The sequence below is a fragment of the Barbatula barbatula genome (genome assembly GCF_947034865.1).
Source record: "Barbatula barbatula genome assembly, chromosome: 9".
Taxonomy (NCBI): Eukaryota; Metazoa; Chordata; class Actinopteri; order Cypriniformes; family Nemacheilidae; genus Barbatula; species Barbatula barbatula.
Window position 1 is genome coordinate 10,072,357 of NC_136772.1, and position 19,264 is coordinate 10,091,620.

The following is a 19,264-nucleotide window of genomic DNA, read 5'->3' on the forward strand; positions in this document are numbered from 1 at the left end:
CACACTGACATATAGCTTAAACAAGGAAATTATGCCATTTTTACAGAAAAACTGTATTTTGCATTGTTACCTTAAAATATTAAGTCCCTATGTCTCCCTTGTATATTATATATATTATATTAAGATTATAAAGCTAAGTAAATATTATATAAATATATATATATACACATACATATATATATAAATATATATATATATATATATTTATGTATACACATATATACATATACATACATACATACAGTACATATGTGTATGTGTGTGTATATATATATATATATATATATACACACAGTATATATGAAGAGTTCGGTTCCAAAATTAGATTTCTCCGTAAAAACAATGTTTTTTATGTTAACATGTTTTTACTGTGTTTCTATTGTGTTAGTTAGCTGTATTTTTTTTGTTATTATGGCTTAAAACAAACCAATTGCAGTTTGATTAATAGTCCTCATTTTGGAACCAAACTCTTCATATACACACACACACACATAATATATATATAAAATTACCATGAAAAATTATATAGATAATGGTCTATTTATAGTTATATTTAGAATTTCGTGTCAAATGTAATATAAAAATGAATCACAAATGGCCAAACTTTCAGTTGCTTTACAAAAAAAGTTGACGGCCATCTGTCCTGTAGCCTAATTTTATTCACTTGCCAAAGCCAATATTTACACACATTTGCCACTTGGTGAGTGTTCATTTTTGACTGTGAATGACATGCCAAGCAGCATTTAAAATCACATTTAATTTCCCAGGTTACCCCTCTTTACATTACATTTAAGGCATACTCTAGGCATTTATCACAACAAACTAGATTTTAAGAAGACTGCAAGGTCAAACAAAGTAATCGTAACATGAATTGAGTTAGTCTGAACATTAGGGAGGGTGTGCCAGTTAACGGTCAGTTGGGACTGTGTTAGGGGTTGGCATGTCATATATTGTGCAAAACATGGACGCTCCAGAGAGCTTGGCATGTCTGCTAATCAAATATCTGCATAAATAGAGTTAAAATATACACACAGCTTTAGCCATCCTGCCAGCGTGCCTTCTCATAAAACAAGAAATCCTATAGCTCTCCCCCTTCTTCAGCATTCACGTCCCTTATCAAAAGCAGTTGGTCGTGTCACAATTGAGAGCACTGCACTTTTATTTCACTGTTTATTTAATTGAATATGTATTTATTTATTTGCTATCCTAAGAGCAGACTCCCATAAAGAACCTCACAGATGTTTCTTGCAGCTGGTGCCCATTCATTTTTCTCGTCACCCATGTGAATACGGATTACAGTATAACCACGGTCACATCAGCTTCTCTGATATCCGATGACCAGCAACTAAGACCCCACCATTATCTTCCACTAGTTATAATAGTTGGCATATTACTGAAACCAGAATGACATCATATCGTTTTATCAGTTTGCTGAGGTCCATCCAAACGAGTGGTGTAGGTGCGCCATCTGTCCATCCTAACTAACACGTGCTTGCTTAAACTGGAAAAGGGCACATTGGTTCTCAAAACAGAATTTGGTCTCTATTTTCTTTATGTAGGTCAGGGAGTCTGAATGTGGATAGTAGGAAATTTGATGGACTTTGGGGTCTGGGGGTTTCCTGCATGTCCAATTCATTTGCATGAAGAATGTGCCTGCATGTATGGCAGGAGGGATTGGGGGCGGGGGTTGCACGGCCCACGGCAAACAGGGGTCCAAATGTATTTTATTAACTGTAACAAGCTTTACAAGAGACTCTTGCCAGTATAATAAAACAAAAGGTGATGTTTTATAGGAATACAGACTTCTGTGCTTCTTTACTTTTTTCTTTAAACATATCAATGAAATAATTGTTAAAAAGGCTGAATTTCAAGTGTATTCAACGTGTAGTGACTTTCATGAAGACCATCGAAGTGGGTAAACTCAAGTTGAAATGTATGCACATGCATGGAGTTTTCTGTCACTCCCACAAAATTAATGAAGTACCCACTGGGCCATACTCCGTGATTTATATTAATAACATAATAACCCATCCCAGGAAAGAACAAAAGACACAAACCAATAGACTGCTCCATGGCAGAGGCCTGCATATATTTGAGTGGAAACATTCACTATTGAGCTTTATAAAGATGGTGTTATGATGGGGTTTTGCGAGATTAATTTTTGTAAGGGAGGGAGTAAAAAACATTATCCAGTGGTAAAGCAAACTTTTAGGGGTTGAATGGTTTCTATTAAATGCTCTGTGTGGGTATATAACCTAACATGCTGCCTCTCCACATATACCCAAATTAGCCTATATTACAGAGAGGAAAATACAAAGGGGAAAAACAACCTTAAAGGGTAAATTAAAAGTCCAAAAAATATATTTATATATTTATATTTATATATATATATATATATATATATACGAGGTATGTATCCACAAAAAAAAACAAGCAGTCTTTTTTCTAACCTCTCCTTGTGTCAAAGTCCAAATTAAAATAATAAGAACAATAATTGTTATAATAATATCACCAATAGTAAATCAGCAAACCAAAATAAGGAGACTGAGCTCCTATGAGCTTAGTACTGAGAGGTCAGTCATCTTTCTCCTAAGGGAGTCCAAAGCGTCCAAGTCTCCAAACCACCAGGTGGCTCTGCAACACGCTTTGAGGAAGTTTTCCTTCACATTAAGTACAAAAAAAAAAAAAACAAACAAAAATAGTCCCAAGAGTTCAGCAGAAATCATTGAGCCAACGTAGCTGAAAGCCCAAACGGTGCTGTGGCCCCTGGCAACCGAGTCTCTGATTTGAGTTGTTTGGGGAGTCTCCACAACAAAAGGTGTCTTGTGCAATGACACAAAAAGGTTAGAGCAAAAAAGAAATGCAAATCTAAAAAAAAAGCAAAGGAGATACTCCTGGAGTTGTTAGGGGACGTCGCACCTTCCTCCGAGGTCATGCCAAGTACTGTTGCATTGCTGTTTTTGCCCTGAGAGAGAAATGGTTGATGTGAATTATCACGTCAATGCTATGGTAACAAACCAAAAAACTAAAAGATGAATTTAAGTCTGCACTTCACCTGTCACAGAGGTTGGGATCTGACGCCTGGGTGAGTTTGTGTAAGATATCAACAAAGCCCATCTCTTTCAATTTGTCTTGTCTCTCTTGTGAGCCTAAAGCAAGCAGGAATAGACAATGAATAAAATCACAGTGCATTTTGAACAGAGTATACGTTGCCTTTGAGCAAGTTTATTCCTCACCATCTTCCTCATTCCAGATGAGGTTGGAGATGCAGAAGGTGGCAGCCAACTGCAGCTTCACATTGGAGTGACCCTGAAACACAGAAAACAGCTACATTTTGAAAAATGCAGCATGCAACAATGCAAACAAGCATCTGGAAAATTAAACCAGTTGACTGTACCATATAATATTTGATTTTTTGGAGCATATCATCATTAGTCATAATGAGTTCCTTGGCAGTGTTTCCATCAGCAATGTTGGCCAATATGCACAAAGTCTGCAAAAAGACGACACTTATTGATATCCTTCAAACGCTTTAACATGTTTGCATTCCACTAGCAGAGCAATGTCATCTCAATCAAGTGTGTTTGTGTATCTAACCTGCTCTTTGACCTCTATGCTGTGTTCTCCCTCCAGGATAAGAGTGACCGCTTGCATTATCTGCTTTCCATGTGAGCTCATGATCTGGTCTATATGCTACGACAAACAAGAGACAATTAGCTTGTGTGTGTGTGTGTTTGTGAGTGTTACAGGAAACTGATAAAGTTGTTAGAATCTGGAAAAGAGAATACATTAGTCAGCATTTGTCTTACTGGTCTGGTAGAGAGCAGGTTTCGAAGCAGCCCCAGTGTTTTCATGAGCACATTGGTATCAGGGTCAGACAAGAGTCTAAACAGCTGTTCTGTGCCCAGTGCTCGAACAATCTCCACCTTGACCTTCTGATCTGCCTGGAACGCCATGTTCTACACAAATACACATATTTCACATCCTATTGACATACATGTTGAGCTATATCCAAACATAGAGGGTTTCCGCTATAGTTTTGAGATAGCAATAATACAATATGGTGACAACAAAACCAGTCACAATGGTACATTTTTCGAAATTGAGATTTATACATATACATATCGCCTTTGAAGTTGTCCATCAGGTTTCTTACCATGAGAGCCCAGATGCCATTGACCCTCAGAGCTGGACTGTCACTTTGTGTGAGGCTGCATAGTAACTCAATGACCCCAGACTCTAAGATAGGCTGTGTACATAAACAAAAAAAACCTGTCTAAACACACACAATCACTTTGCAGAAAAAAGAAATGAGGATAAATCTCTATAAAATATTAATTTTAATGATGACAAGCTCAGTCCAAATTAACTTTTTTTGTTTTAATACTGTACGTTAATGTACAGAATAAAAGATTTAGGTCTTTACAAACCAGATTTATGTTTACCATTTATGTCTGGAGCTCAAACAGTATGGAGATTAGGGATGCACCGATACCACTTTTTAGGATCGAGTACGAGTACCGATACTTTTTCCCTGGTACTCGCCGATACCGATACCGACGCCTGTTGTACAGTTTTTTTTGTTTGTGGCAATTTTCTAAGAACAACACAATGAGACTAATGAACATATCAGCATCTTTATTTTTAACAACTTCAACTCATATTATGAAAAAATAAATCAATCTTATGTGCTTATCAAAAATTTTCAAAGCCCAAAACTCAAAGTGTCCAATAACCTCCAAAGGGCAAAACCAAGGACATAAGCATGCAGATTGCCATGCGTGGGTCGTCATCATTGATTTAGAAATATTTCCACACTGCTAAGCGCGAATGAAGCGTCAAGAGAGAGTGATTTACATGTTAAGTCAATGCAAAGACGCGATAGACCTACTTGCGGTGCGATTCACGTGAATGAGGGGGCGCGAATTGAGTTGAAAAAATCTGAACTTTGGCGAATATTTGCGCCGTGTTAACCAATCAGGAGCTTACTCTAGTAGGGACGTGATTATGCCATAGTGAGCGGCAGCAGTAATCTGAAACAACAATGAAGGACTGCGCCTCCGAAGGATCTGATGGACCCAGACACGGCGCCGAACGAGTCTACGTCTTTCTTCAGCCTTCCATAGCACATACTGCGCAGCTACCTGCTCAACAAAATCCATGTTTGCCATTTTGCGAACAAGACTGGAGCCGCCTGCCAGAAGCCCCTCCCATGACGCGAATGAAGCGAGTAAACTCAAAATGTTCAAGCGTCCAATTACACACGAATAGCGCGATTTAGGTGTGAACACTCTATGACATTGTGTCTGCTACGGCAGGTGTCTCTGTGTGCACTGGAACGTTCTGTCAATTACGTCACGTGCGGTATCGGTCTTTGGTATCGGGGAATTTTTACGAGTACGAGTACATGAGCTTGGTATAGGGCCCGATACCGATACTGGTATCGGTGCATCCCTAATGGAGATGTTCTCAACAAGTGCCCAGCTTTTCTTCAAATCCCAAAATCTACAATGCTTGCCTTAACAAACACCATTAATAAAATGCTTAGCTCCTTAAATTGTGTGTATTTCATTGTATTTACCTCTTTGCTGGGGGAAAACTCCAGAAGTAAGTTGCATAGTGTTGAAGAGGCCATCACCAGCACCTCATCCGGTGCGTTCTGTAATAACTGGTAATAAAAACATAACGCTTCATTATGTAAGATCTTTATACACCTCTGAAGACATAGTTACGTCAATTATATTGCATTTCTGTCAATAGATCCTCCAAAAAATTATGCATTGGACCTTTAATGTTCAGTTTCATGTAAATCAATGTCATGCGAATACGTACCTTCATGAGAGGCTTCCATACTGCGTGATCGTGGAAACTCGTTCTTAGCTGTTGTACGGATCGTGATAAACTGTGCAAGCATCTAGAGGAGATTTGAAGAAATAAAATTAAAAAGTTTTTGTTTGTGTCCTTTAAAAACTTTCAATAACCAACTTCTGTTGCCCTTTCAACCAACACATTTTACATTTACAAGTCGCTTTTCGACATTTTTGTAATGAACTGTGAAGTTGAAACTGTGCATCATACCTGACCGCTGCTAACCGCACTTTGATACTGGATTCTGATAGGCCGCTGACAATCCTGTCCATCATGTTCTCCGTCTCTGTGATCTTTATTGGAAAAGGATATGTTGGGTCACAAACATCAACCTTCATTCTGAATTTCTCAGACATATGACTAAACAATTATACCTCCACGTGAGTGGTAATACTCCGATCTCTAGAACAGCCTACAAGTGCAAATGAGCCCCATGTCTCACCTTTTTCCTGATGTCCTCGTCGTTGGACCCCAGCGAGGCGTAGAGTTTGAATGCCGCCTGTCTGAGCTCATGTGCATGTTTCAGGTCATGATCCAACTGCACGAAGAATGAGTGACAGTTAAACTTAGCCTTAACAACATCATAAGAATTGCATAAGATGATATTCGTTTAAACCTGGTTTTAATGTTTAAGTGCATCTAAAAAAGATATAACGTGTAAAATGGAGTGTGTGTGTATATAAAGTGTCAAGTCACCCTTTTAAAATCATTGATGGCGCTGACAGAGCTGGGGTATTTGAAGTAATCGGCCAGCATGGATACGAGATGGTCAGTGACACTGGCGATCCGCTGAAGTTCTATGTCCGGCTCCATCAGGTAGGCCAGGGTCTCCGCCCCCTCCACGCGCTCCTCCAATAACCGTTCTTTACTGCACATCCGCACCAGACATGGTAGTGTCTGTCCGTATAAACACACATGGAATCATGTAGTATGCATGCATTAAAGCACAGGATATTGGATTTGGATCAGATGAATGCAATTTGTTACCTTTAGTACAATACAGCTGTCATCTGTCCTGATGGCTCCTGCTCGACACATGTATGTTAAACTGAGAGAAAGAGAAAGGTTAGAACGGGAATAAGTAGAAGTCTCGTTTTACAGATGTGAGATTTACTCACCATTTGGCGGCTGTAAGTTGCATTTCTATGGGTTTGTCCCTTTGCATCATTCGGACAAAAACCTGAGAGAGCTGCTCTCCATCTACTAGCACTAAGAAACACACACATACAAAGTCATATTTAATCTCAATATATTTTAGAAAGAGGACAAAATCATATGACGATAAAAGCATGAAGAGGGACACACTTACCATTCACCAGTGTCATGGACACCTGAGTGTTCTCATAGGCCAAGACTGAAAAACACTTTAACGCCTGCATTCGTACCTACAGCGAGAGTTCACAAGACACTCGTTCTCAGAATATACACAAATTTGTAACACATACGTAAACACTTTAACATACTTTCATTTTTAGATGCAAAACGGATTCCCCAAACCAAAAAGGCTGAAACTAAACTGCAAAAAACATTCCTTAAGTTTCTATGAAGGATCCTTAAGCTAGACATACGTAAGTGACTAAATTTTATTTTTAACAACACGAGAATAAACAGAACCAGTGCTCCTGAGGCGCATTTAAAAAAAATGAATAACTCTTGTTGACATATCTAAAATATGCAGTGCTCAAATTTTGAGTTTTGTACCTTATAGGATGCAGAGATGAGCAGAGGAGCAATGTTCTGGATGGCACCGTGGTTGAACAAAACTGTCTGATGTTCTGGAGTCTGGACATAGAGAGAAACAAGCTATTTTTAGCATGGTCAAAGGGATAGTTCACCTAAAAATAACAATTTGTCATCATGTATTCACCTTCATGTCGTTCAAAACCTGTATAAGACTCTTTCTTCTGTGGAACACAAAAGAAGATATTTTGAGAAATTACTCAGTGGCTTTGTGGCCATACAATGGAAGTCAATGGTGGGCAATGTTTTTTGGTTACCAACGTTCTTCAAAATATCTTTTATGTTCTGCATTCTTCTTTTGAGCTTCGATTGTGTTCATACAGATTTTGAATTACACGAAGGTGAATAACTGTTTTCAGTCGTTTACATTTTAAGTTAAGGTGACTATTCCTTGGTGCATTATGATTAAATCAGACGTATAGTCACAGGTCTGTGTATGTCAGATATTTTACTATAACATGGCTAATTAAAACATAACTTAAGAAATGTATAGAGCTGAATAAATGCGAGTTGTCAGAGTGTTACCTTGCAGCAGTGAGCAAAGATTTGCGTGATGTATTCCTGCGTGTGCTGTGATCGGCTTAGCAGAGACATGAGGTGGGGGATCACAGTGAGGTCCTAAAAAATTTCACACTTTGTTTACACCAATGGGTCATTTTCACCTGGTACTGACAAATATGCAAATTGGTACCCTCTTCGCAGTTGATGTGTAGGTGCATGTTTGGGTAATTAAAATACAAAAGGTAACGTGATGTTGACTTACTGTATATAACAGCTGCACTGGTGTTACTGGACTGATGAAAACAGTTCTTAGACAGCGCAGACATGCTTCAATGAAGATCAGCTCAGAACACAAGAGACCTGCACAAACACAAAACATATCAGTGCTTTTCTTGCAGAAATACATCAGAGGTCAGTACATATTTCAAAAGAGTGAATAAGGGTGAGAGAGTGACAATGAGAGGGAACCTTGTAGCAGGGCCGGGATGATGTGACAGTCCACCAGGGACTTGATGTTGTTCTCTGTGCCCATGGCTAGACTGCCCAACACCACCGCACATTCAGTCCTCAAATCCAGACTGGATGAACTCTGCTGGAGAAGATAAAGCAGTCTACACACACAGACAAACACACACTTTATCAGTAACAATATTGATAAACACAGAAAGCTATGATCATTATGTAATCAGGTATTATTTTGTGATCCACCTTAAACTTTTTAAATACAGCATTATAATATCATTGCACAACGAGCGTAATAGATTTGAGTCATTTTATTAGTGGAGCCTTGAAAGCAGACACAACTATAATTTGATAAATTACTAAAGGCGTTTTTTCTTATTCTGACGAGCTGTCACACATTCCTGTTGTACTGGTTCACAGTGGGTTAAAGTGGGCGGACCTACCTCGGCACAGCTCCCAAAACAATCAAGTTAGCTTTTTGTTTGTTGTTTCCGATGACAGCATTCTTCATGTCACTGTCAACACAAGCCCAAAAATTTAATTTCTTGTACCAAACACGGTAAAACAGAATAATATAATCAACATAATAGAACGTTTTTAATCATTTTGGTGGTGTTCTCTCGCAGGTAATCTAAATCAACCTACTTGTACTACACACTGGTGCAAACAGTTACTATGTATTTGAATGATATTAAAGAATGCAAGACCACGAAGGGCAAAGGTCATACATGAATGTAACTGATGCTTCATCTTTGCATCTATCATTCTTGTGTTGTCATATAATATAAAATGTAGTTTGTTATTGCTACTTTTTGTCAACAGCCAAAACATACACAGAGACATATCGCTGTGGTCCTACTGAAACCTTGTTTCTCCATATTTTGTAATTTAACTTTTTTTCATAAATAATTATTATTATTAGTCACGTTTTACTAGGTTTTGCAAATATCTAACAAAAGAATCAAAAGCATTAAAAAGTGCTTGTCAACTTTGAAAACGCAGTATTTAATAATTTATAGTACTGAGTTTTCTCCTAAAAATTACATATGAGGTTTTGGAACAACAGCAAAGGGATAGCAACTATTTAACTAAATATACATTCAACATTTACAATGTAAATCTATGTGCAATTTAGATCACGTTGGACTGCACGCGGATTAACCAGTGGCAAAGGATTCCATGGCATTTATACCAGAAGCTTCCTGGCATTGATCATCATTTTTTTTATTATGAATGTTGACTATAGTTTATTTTGCGTATTTGTATACTGTTAATGGTTTGTCGTGGTTATTTTGTGAAAAAACACTATTAATTTTCCAGTTTTTTGAGGAAAAGTACTTGTGCAACTATACTACATAGTACACTACATTATGCATCCTCTTTGGCAGCACAAACAAGCTAAAATAAGTAGATTAAGTAGCATCCATTACACCCTAATGCACATGTTTTTCTCTACATTTTCTAGCATCAGCACCAAACACCTTCCTGTCTTTGTCGAGAAAAGATACTGCGCAATTATATGTTTATTTTTTCTGTAAGTACATTTTATTCAGACTCAAATCACTTGAACGTACTTGTTGTACTTATAACATTTTTTAACTTTGCAGGACGAATTAAATGCAGCATTCAATATGACCAATCCCAACTGCTGACTTTAAAAGACAGGCCTCGACCCGAAAAGTAAGGGCTGCATGAATATCATGTGGCACTTCATGCATCTCGTAAACACAATCATTAAGATTTGAAGGCTTAATGCACAACCTCTTAAAGAATCAGAGTTCTGCTCTAATGGCGGCTCTACTTTTGTGGAAAAGTATGGCTGGGGCAGTCAGTAAGCATCAGAATAACAGTAACCAGAGCTAGAGCTCGGAGTTAAAAATAAAGATGAAGATACTCGAGTCGCGTTCGCACGCTCTCAGTCAGTTCTGCACCACAAACACACAAGATCTATGTTTCCCTTGTGTTATAAAACTCTCCAAAGAATCAGTGTGTGTATGTTTTGAAGACCAAAAGTTAAATGTTTAAAGTGACAGTCTCTCCGTTACCATACCAGAGTAAAGCGTGACCCATGAAGGACACATGATTGTGTACTCACATGACACCATGCTGCACATTCTGTGGGTCCGGGTCGAAAAGCCGATCAACATAGTGGCGACTCGTGGCTGTGACTTCCTGCATGGTGACAAACGACAGCACAAAGATGATTCAGCAAATGCACAGAGACATCAAAACAGGCCACAAGCCTCATTCTCGGCCCGTAGCCACCCTCTTCCGGCTCACGGGGTCATTACCAGTCTGTTTATCCTAACAGTTGCCGGCTGTTGATAGAAGCATCTAGAAGGAGAGCAGGTTACAGATCTCACTGGAGCTTGCTCAAGTCAATTTCAGGTCAGAGAAATGGAGGAATGATGGTCAGATTTCACCTCTGACATCATTAAGTGTCTATGCAATTGGCTGGCAATGCCAAATCATCAACCGCATAAATTCATATTAGACAACACAAGAGTATTAAAACATTTTAACCATGTAATTATTTAATATCAGTATTATGGCTGTTATTACAGAGACCTATTGATTCTCTAGATAGCCACTTCAGAGCAAGTTTCTTCATTAACTGCCTGTTTTGCATGAAAGGGGTACGTGGGAGATGTCGGCAACTGTAGGTAAGCAAATAACTGAAATGCAATTGTACTACTACTACAACAACAACAACAGGACATAAACAGTCAATTTGTCTCTCTGATGCGGGCACGTTACTGATGACCAATAAAAGCATCACTAGGCACCACTGCAACAATATGAATATTATAGACACATAGATCATCTTGATAACATTTGACAGTGGATGCACAAACAAGCAGCAATGTTTTGCACTCTGCACATATTTACACGAACAGGACAGGGAATTATTGTATGATAAAAGTTACACATAGTACCCTTAAACCCACCCCCATATGTTCTTTTCGGGGTCTGGTGAAAATATTAACGTCTCAGTTTACATGTCACAAATTTTACTAAATACACATCTTATGAAAATGAGTTAAAACCAAAGATAAAGTTCACTGTTAAAGAAAATGAAACAAAAACAGAAACATGAAAGCGTACTTGTTGAAAATGACTGTGTGCTAATGCTTATCAATACTATATGTGCCTAGTTTCGAATATGTCTTAGAAGAAACAAAATAGCTTGAAAGAAAAAAATCAATCATTATCATAATTTAATCAAATTAAACAGCAAATTTGGGGTCTCACACAGTAGAAAAGAGAAGCCAGCCTCAACAATGCATGACAATGGTCTAAATTATTCTTCTATGATGGTAATACTTTAATTTAAATGTACCATGTTAAAACCTGATTATATAGATATGGTAATAATTTACCATAGGAAAACAGTATTTCCTTCAAATACCACCAAAGCACCATGCTACTATCAAAATAATGCCTGATCAACATGTGTCAATACATACAATAGAGAACTGTCAAAAGGGGGGCGTTACCTCACATTTTCTCATTAGATCATCATTTAACTACCTTACCAGAGAAAGCCAAGCAGGTTTGAGTTTGATTTTAGAGCCTGAGCTCCAAATAGAGATTGAAAACTCACTATAACTTTGATTTGACAGTTCAGAGCACCTCCAGCTCTACTATTAGCCACATAAACACACAGCCAGTCATTGTAGACCACACACAGTTGAATGCCTAATCGCTCTCTAAAGTATATCTAAAATGTCTTTTATATATCTGAGCTATAATAAAGTGAACGTGTTAGATATTGATGTTTATAATGAGCGAGACTCACGGATAACACGCTGATGCGTAAAGGGGCCTCCAGCAGGCACGCCATCATTCACTCGGCGAAACATTCACAGCGGCACTTTCCACACCCACTTCTTAACCATTTCGATATTCACAGAAGCACTTTCCATACTGATTCGTGCGTGTCGACAACAAGTGCAGCACATTCCATATGGAGGACGAAACCTTCAAAAACAATAAATAAATGCGGAATTAAATACATAAGTATGTGTATACAAATAATTTCAACTTGCGTGAGATAAACAAATAATGAAAAGAATTTCCAGAAAAGAATAGTAGCTAGAACAGGTTACTCCAAAAGACATGCAGGTGTCATTGTGTGTGTCTGTATATGGTGTAAGCATGGGTTGTTTGTTTATATCGTCTTGCCGTATTCAGAACAATTTTATGCTTACTTGCTTAGACTTCAGAAGCAACATCTATCCTGAAGACAATGGGCATGCGCAGACAAGACCCGCCCACCGATGCATGATCGACGTCCTCTCATTTACACGTTGTGTTGAGGAATAAATAAACACGGAACCATAAAGGAATAAATTAACGATCATGGGAAAATTGTTACTTTGGATTTAGCTTCTCACACATTTAAAAATGTGTTTACATATTTTAACATCAATATGTGTAATGATTTATTTTATAGTTTTTGCAGGTTTCGTCCTTCATAATTCCACACCAGCGGGTGGCAAATTTTACTAACCATTCAGTATTTAAATCGTATTTTAAAAAGCACAATAAAATAAAAAATAAACAAAAAACATGCAACATTTTTATAACATCTAATAATAGTTTTAATATAACTATTATTCAACAACGTCTATGCAAAACCAATATATTGTTAAAAGCTTAAATTGCATATAGTTAAAGGGACATAATTTATTTATTACCATATTCTGATAACGCAGATAAAAAAAGAAAATATATACCATGTGACAAAATATAATCACCGGAACATTCTCAGAAGCACTTTCACCACAATTTTAGTTTTTTATTTTAATGCCTATAATTTGCATTAGAATTTCCATAAATATTTGCCTAAAACATCAACTGTACAATCATAAAATATAAAACAGCATTCAACATGGCATTGTACTTAACGAAATGGTAAACATTACAAAGCAAGAGACAAAGACAGTCAGTAGTCTTCTGGTCAGTCATGTCAGTTGTCTGACTGGAGCAGTGAAAATGAAATTAATTATTACAAATATCTGCCCTTATTTTTATACATATTTTTTTGGTTTTGTTCATTGTTATCTAACGTAAAGTAAGGGACATGTTACAAGTTCATGCCGTATACATAAACTACATTCATACATTTTTTAAAGAGAACGTTGATAAAGCCGTATATCATATCACTTTACTACTTCAATTTAAAATACCAAATTATTTATTTACACGAAGAGTGAGTGTAAATGGAAAGTGTCAATAGAGAATAAAAATGGCTTTTGTATGTTGGTCACATGATCGTTCTGCGCATGTGCAGGATATCATGCGAATCAAGAGAGGCAAATCGTCTGCTTGAAGCGCAACATGTCAAACTGTTGTTAGATGTAAACGCGTTTTAACCAAGCTTCTGTTAGGTGTTTAATCGTTTTTAGTGTAACGTTCTTTTATGATCTAGAAATAAAAAGATGAAGATTGCAGTCGAAGGCTGTTGTCATGGAGAGCTGGATAAGATTTATGAAAGCATCAGTTACCTCGAGAATAAAGAAGGTGTTAAAGTGGACCTGCTCCTCTGCTGCGGAGATTTCCAGGCCGTCAGAAATGAAGGGGACATGAAGTGCATGGCGGTGCCTCCCAAATATAGAACCATGCAAACTTTTTACAAGTCAGTAAACACCTGATATATTTTAAATGAATCGTATGCAAGGTTGTAGGCCAGCATGGTGTGTGAATGGTTCTACAGTTAAATGTAAGCATTTGGCAGATAGGCATACTTTTATTTCTAGTGATATAAAGTGCATATTCAAGCTGTTCGTTTATTCATGTTCTTGGTTTCAAACCCAGGATGCACCAGTCTAACTACGGGTGAATCTTTGCATGTAAATATAATACTTTGCAGGCTTTTTAAACGTCAATGTCATTAGATCAGATTTTAAGATGTCTAGATATTGGTAGCACCCTCTTTCTGATGTTTCATCAATGCATTTCCCAAGATACTACTCTGGTGAAAAGAAGGCCCCTGTTCTGACGATTTTCATTGGTGGAAACCATGAAGCATCAAACTATCTCCAGGAGCTCCCTTATGGAGGCTGGGTGGCCCCCAACATCTATTACATGGGTAAGATCCCCCCTCTTAAAACATTGATCATTTTTATGTAGACTAGATTTGATCAGCCTTTCATTGTAATGCTTGTTACATACAGGTAGGTGTTGTTAATGGACATAATGTTCCTCATTCTTTAGGTTATGCTGGTGTTGTACGCTTCAGAGGTGTACGGATTGGTGGTCTATCTGGAATCTTTAAATATCACGATTTCAAAAAAGGTTAGTTTTAATGGCACCAATTATCTTGAAACTTATGGCGTCAACTAAAACATGACATTTAAAATTTTAGGACACTTTGAGTTCCCCCCATACAACCAAGACACCTTAAGGAGTGTGTACCACATAAGGAATATAGATGTCTTCAAGCTTAAACAGGTAAAGGATGTACATTAAATAGGTGTCTTTTTATAATAGTTTATGCCCTTTTAGTATCAATACTACCAAGGTACTAGTTATCTAATAGATTATTGTTGTTTCATGATTCTTTTATTTTCCATGTATAATTTTTAATCTCACTCCTCCAGATCAAAATGCCTTTAGATGTGTTCATGACGCATGACTGGCCACGAGGCATATATCACTACGGAAACACAAACCAGCTTCTGCACAAGAAGAAGTTTCTCAGGCAGGAAGTAGAGAGTGGGATCTTGGGCAGCCCCGCTGCCGCAGAACTCCTAGAACACCTGCAGCCCAGCTACTGGTTCTCAGCTCACCTGCATGTGAAGTTTGCTGCAGTGATGCAGCACCAGGTGGGTCCCTATTTACTCACAGCGAGTCCGTTCTTTTATGTCTATATTAAAGACTTTTAACACATCTCGGGTCTACTAAGATGGAAATGTCTTAGAAAATGTCTTTTTTATCATTAATGAACGTGGTACATTGAAATGACCATGGGTGATTTCCTATATCCATCGCTCGCAATTCTGTTTAACTTTGCCATTAAAAAGGTCCTTGTATTTTATATTTAACATAATATTTGATAACCTGAATGTAAATATGTGGTCCCTCTTCTCATTTAAATTGGATTTTGGTGTATTTTATTGTTACATGCACTGCTTGTATGTGTTATGTGATACACATGAAATTGCCTTAAAGAATTGATGTAATGGACGGAGTATTTATTATTTGAAAGCAAATAAGATCATACCATTTGTCTGTAGGCTAAGAATAATGCTTCACCAAAGGTCACCAAGTTTCTTTCACTCGACAAGTGTCTTCCACATAGAGATTTCCTTCAGGTAAAGATGATTTTCTTTCTAGCCATATAACAACAGAATAATTTAGAATCATCCATAAGATATGTGTTTAGTGTTGATATGCAAATTGTAGATGTAGTCTTTGTGAGTAAACTATAGTTTTGATACTGCAGATTGTGGAGGTAGCAGATAGACCAGGCTCATCGGAGAACCTTGAGTATGATCCGGAGTGGCTTGCCATATTGAAAGCAACAGACAGCCTTCAAAAACCTTCGTGCAACTTCTGGATACCCCCACAGGATAATGGTCTACATACCCGGTAAACATTTACACATTAGCTGCAGATTAAGGTTTATATTCAAGTTAAGCCAGGGCTCTAGACTGTGACCAAAATGTTCGCAAATTTGAATAGTTTTTTATAACGTGCAAGGTCAAAGGGTTCATTGGTGTGCGTAAAACGATTTTTTTAACACACAGCGATTTATGAGCGGTGAATGACACACTTATGATAAGTGCAGGTAAGAGCGAGCATAGAGCTCTGTCTCCAAACTAAAGTGTGTGTTTATACTTCATTCGGTGGTGCGCATGCTGAACGACATAAAAGCACTACGGGACAGAGGTTTTAAAATGCTCTTATGGATCAGATGTCATATTCCGATCGTTCTGCGCTGCGCGTAATGAAGTCGAACACATCGGTTTCTGAACTGTCTCTCTCCCTCACACTTCAATCAAAAAGAAGGTCGGAAGACAGAATCCATGTTTCACTTGGCACATTCAGAGGATATTTTTACCTGAATTACAGCTGGGTGTGAATGTGCTCAAAAACATGTTGCCTTTTCTTCCCTGACAATAAAGGAAAAAGCTGACATAATCCTATCCAGTGGAGTGTTTTCCTTGTTAACTTCTATCGTTTGCGATGTCCTAACAGCTGTAAAAACTAACGTTTTTTTTGTCCGATTCGCGACACTGACTCATTTAAAAATATTTATTTGGTCACTGAACCCATCAAATCAGTCACTCAAAACACCTCAGAACGCAAGCGTGCCTAGACCATTTAACAAGAGTGGTTAGTAAGTTTTAGTATTTAAAGTTTATTAATGACACTGTGTAGTAAAGTACAGTACATATATAATAATTTAGGTACTTTTGAGTTTTGAGCTGGCTAATTTAATTTAATTTTATGTGGTAAAAATAAAGAAGGCCGGTGGCAAAATTACAGGGGGCAAATAAAGAGGATTGTGAAAAGTGACAGGTTACGTTTGTGTCACAAATGTTTATAGCCAATATATAACTTTGAATGTAAAACTAAATAATAACAATTGTATAAAATAGCAAATACAAAGTTTCTTTGCATTTATTTTAGATTTTTTGGGCTCGCAAGTATGAAGTGGTCTATAGCCGACTTTTTTAAAAGACAGAGTGACAAATAAACAGAACGATTCATCAACTGAGGTCATCATTAGGCAAGGTCATTAGGATTACTATACAAAAAAGGGTGCGACCAAATTGTAAATTGGTGCAACCTACTGAGAAAGTGGGTCGCACGAGCCAGGTATGCCTTTAACGCAAAAAAAGATTTACATAACTTAAATGCTATTGCCACACTTTCCCTTTCATTTTCCTATTATTCGCTTGTGAATATACGGCACACAAATAAATATCAATATCTGTAGTCATACTGAATCACTGCTTTTCAGGTGGGATTTCAGAGCCTCACAAGAAGCAATGATGGAGGTTGTGAATGATTTGAGTGGTGACCTCTGCATTCCTGACAACTTCAGTCTGACAGTGCCCGCCTATGACCCCAACCGTCCTCAGCCCAATGCCCACCCGACCTACTGCACCAACCCCCAAACCACAGAGCTGTGTGCTACTTTCGGCCTGACTGACGTATATGCTCTGGTTGGCCAGGGTGCACAGAATTACAGGGTGGAGGGTGCAACCGAAGAGGAGGAGGACGAGGACAACCAGAGCACGGGTAGCATAGATGAACCCAGTGAATATCCCACTGACACCTCCGTCCTTTCCAGTTCTTACAACCCTGATGAAATCACCATCGAGGATGAATGGGAGGAAGAGGAGCAGGGGGTAGGGTGTGCTGAGGAGAAAGGGACCGATGCAGTGGTTCCAGAAGGGCAGGTCAGGGGCCAGGACAGCGATCGAGACAGCAGCCCATCGCGAGAGACTGCAACCAGGCTTGTGCTACCACCACCGCATGCTCCACCAGAGACGGAGGCTCCAAGACGCTCCTCACTGTCTCTTTTACTTCCCCCTCCAACTAGCTCTCTATCCACCTCAGCATCTCTCTCTCAGGGCAGCTCGGAGGAGGAGGGAGGCCTCACTCTAGCCAGGGTTCCCAAACGCAACAGCGGGGAGACACAGGGGTTACCGAGTCACTCCGGTGGCACACCTCAAATCAAACGAAGAAACCAGAGCATATATACCGCTGTAGAGGATGAAGAAGGTGAGGGGTAGACCAGTGTAATTAAATTTTTTATCATGAAATTGACACATGTCAAAGAATTGTCAAAGATTTAAGGCATAGTTCATCTCAAGCCTCTGTAACATGTATTTGCCCTTATGTTTCAAAGCTTCCCGAATGTTCACATACATTTTTATATTTAGCAGAATGTCTAAATTTGCCATTTTCCCTTTTAAGCGGGAGAAGAATGAGACCTATGGTCACCATTCACTGTCATTGGATAGCACATGAGCAGATCAGACATTTTTAAGATATCGTTTGTGTTCCACAGAAGATATAAGTAATGAGTGATATGAGGTCAGAAGAACACAAGGAAGAGTGAATAACAACAATTTTTATTTTAATCCCCAGTGTGTCGTCTCTTTTTATTACTTCTTGAGTTACTAAGATTTGTATAGCCCTATCGACATAACTAGTCTGTAACCCGATTCAAGGCCCCGAATAATGATTTTCTTAATTTTTCCAGTATTTTCATATGCCATGAGTTAAGTTTTTATCTTGGATTTATAAGTTCTAGTTTATGATGGGTTTTAATGATGCTCTGTAAAAAAAGTCACCCTCGGTTGTTTTCATTTCTCAACAATTCTTTTATTAGTGTTGTGGTGATTCACTTTGTCCGTTGTTACTATTCTGAGCTCAGGAATATGATTTTGATGTAATTTGTTTTTATGTTGAAATGTCAATATGCAGAGATCACTATAAATAAACAGTTTAGGCTGACTTCCTGAAAAGCATGAATGATGTGATACTAAATTTTGAGTGGGCTATAAATTCAACTTCTACCTAAACCAATGGCATTGATTTAGGGAACAGTTATATTTGTCTGAACAATGGTAGACGGGGCCGTGCAGAAGTTTAATAAGTTCTCAAATACTTTTTTTCATGTATATTACTTCAGGAGAGCTGTTAATGGTACAGAAATTACAGACTGTAG

The 19,264-nt window shown here is 38.1% G+C and overlaps 2 protein-coding genes across 2 annotated transcripts; one reads left to right on the forward strand and one right to left on the reverse strand.

Moving 5' to 3' along the window:
- Nucleotides 1–1,706: 1,706 nt before the first annotated feature.
- On the reverse strand, nt 1,707–12,594 carry armc8 (armadillo repeat containing 8). Its single transcript, XM_079464831.1, has 22 exons — nt 12,371–12,594; nt 10,667–10,743; nt 9,015–9,086; nt 8,578–8,720; nt 8,372–8,469; nt 8,134–8,226; nt 7,570–7,650; nt 7,178–7,253; nt 6,987–7,077; nt 6,856–6,916; nt 6,565–6,765; nt 6,311–6,406; nt 6,079–6,161; nt 5,833–5,914; nt 5,582–5,668; nt 4,157–4,249; nt 3,810–3,959; nt 3,598–3,693; nt 3,398–3,493; nt 3,237–3,309; nt 3,056–3,149; nt 1,707–2,965 (listed from the first exon to the last, which is right to left on the reverse strand). The coding sequence occupies exons 1-22, from the start codon at nt 12,416–12,418 to the stop codon at nt 2,932–2,934; spliced, it is 2,025 nt and encodes a 674-aa protein (XP_079320957.1). The 5' UTR covers nt 12,419–12,594; the 3' UTR covers nt 1,707–2,931.
- A 1,248-nt stretch (nt 12,595–13,842) lies between these two features.
- On the forward strand, nt 13,843–19,057 carry dbr1 (debranching RNA lariats 1). The gene is made up of 9 exons (XM_079463565.1): nt 13,843–14,212; nt 14,541–14,665; nt 14,791–14,871; nt 14,942–15,027; nt 15,177–15,401; nt 15,813–15,890; nt 16,022–16,167; nt 17,546–18,312; nt 18,508–19,057. Exons 1-9 carry the CDS (start codon nt 14,016–14,018, stop codon nt 18,519–18,521), a joined length of 1,719 nt encoding a protein of 572 aa, XP_079319691.1. The 5' UTR covers nt 13,843–14,015; the 3' UTR covers nt 18,522–19,057.
- The last annotated feature ends 207 nt before the right edge of the window (nt 19,058–19,264 follow it).

Bases quoted from the DNA above. Each gene is read 5' to 3' on its own strand.
- armc8 (XM_079464831.1), bottom strand. From the start codon at position 12,418: ATGATGGCGTGCCTGCTGGAGGCCCCTTTACGCATCAGCGTGTTATCC. The intron at 6,917-6,986 runs GTGAGTAAATCT...TCTTTCTCTCAG, and splicing joins CAACTTACAGCCGCCAAATG to TTTAACATACATGTGTCGAG. The intron at 3,694-3,809 runs GTAAGACAAATG...TGTTTGTCGTAG, and splicing joins ACCTGCTCTCTACCAGACCA to CATATAGACCAGATCATGAG.
- dbr1 (XM_079463565.1), top strand. From the start codon at position 14,016: ATGAAGATTGCAGTCGAAGGCTGTTGTCATGGAGAGCTGGATAAGATT. The intron at 15,028-15,176 runs GTAAAGGATGTA...TCACTCCTCCAG, and splicing joins ATGTCTTCAAGCTTAAACAG to ATCAAAATGCCTTTAGATGT. The intron at 15,891-16,021 runs GTAAAGATGATT...TTGATACTGCAG, and splicing joins CACATAGAGATTTCCTTCAG to ATTGTGGAGGTAGCAGATAG.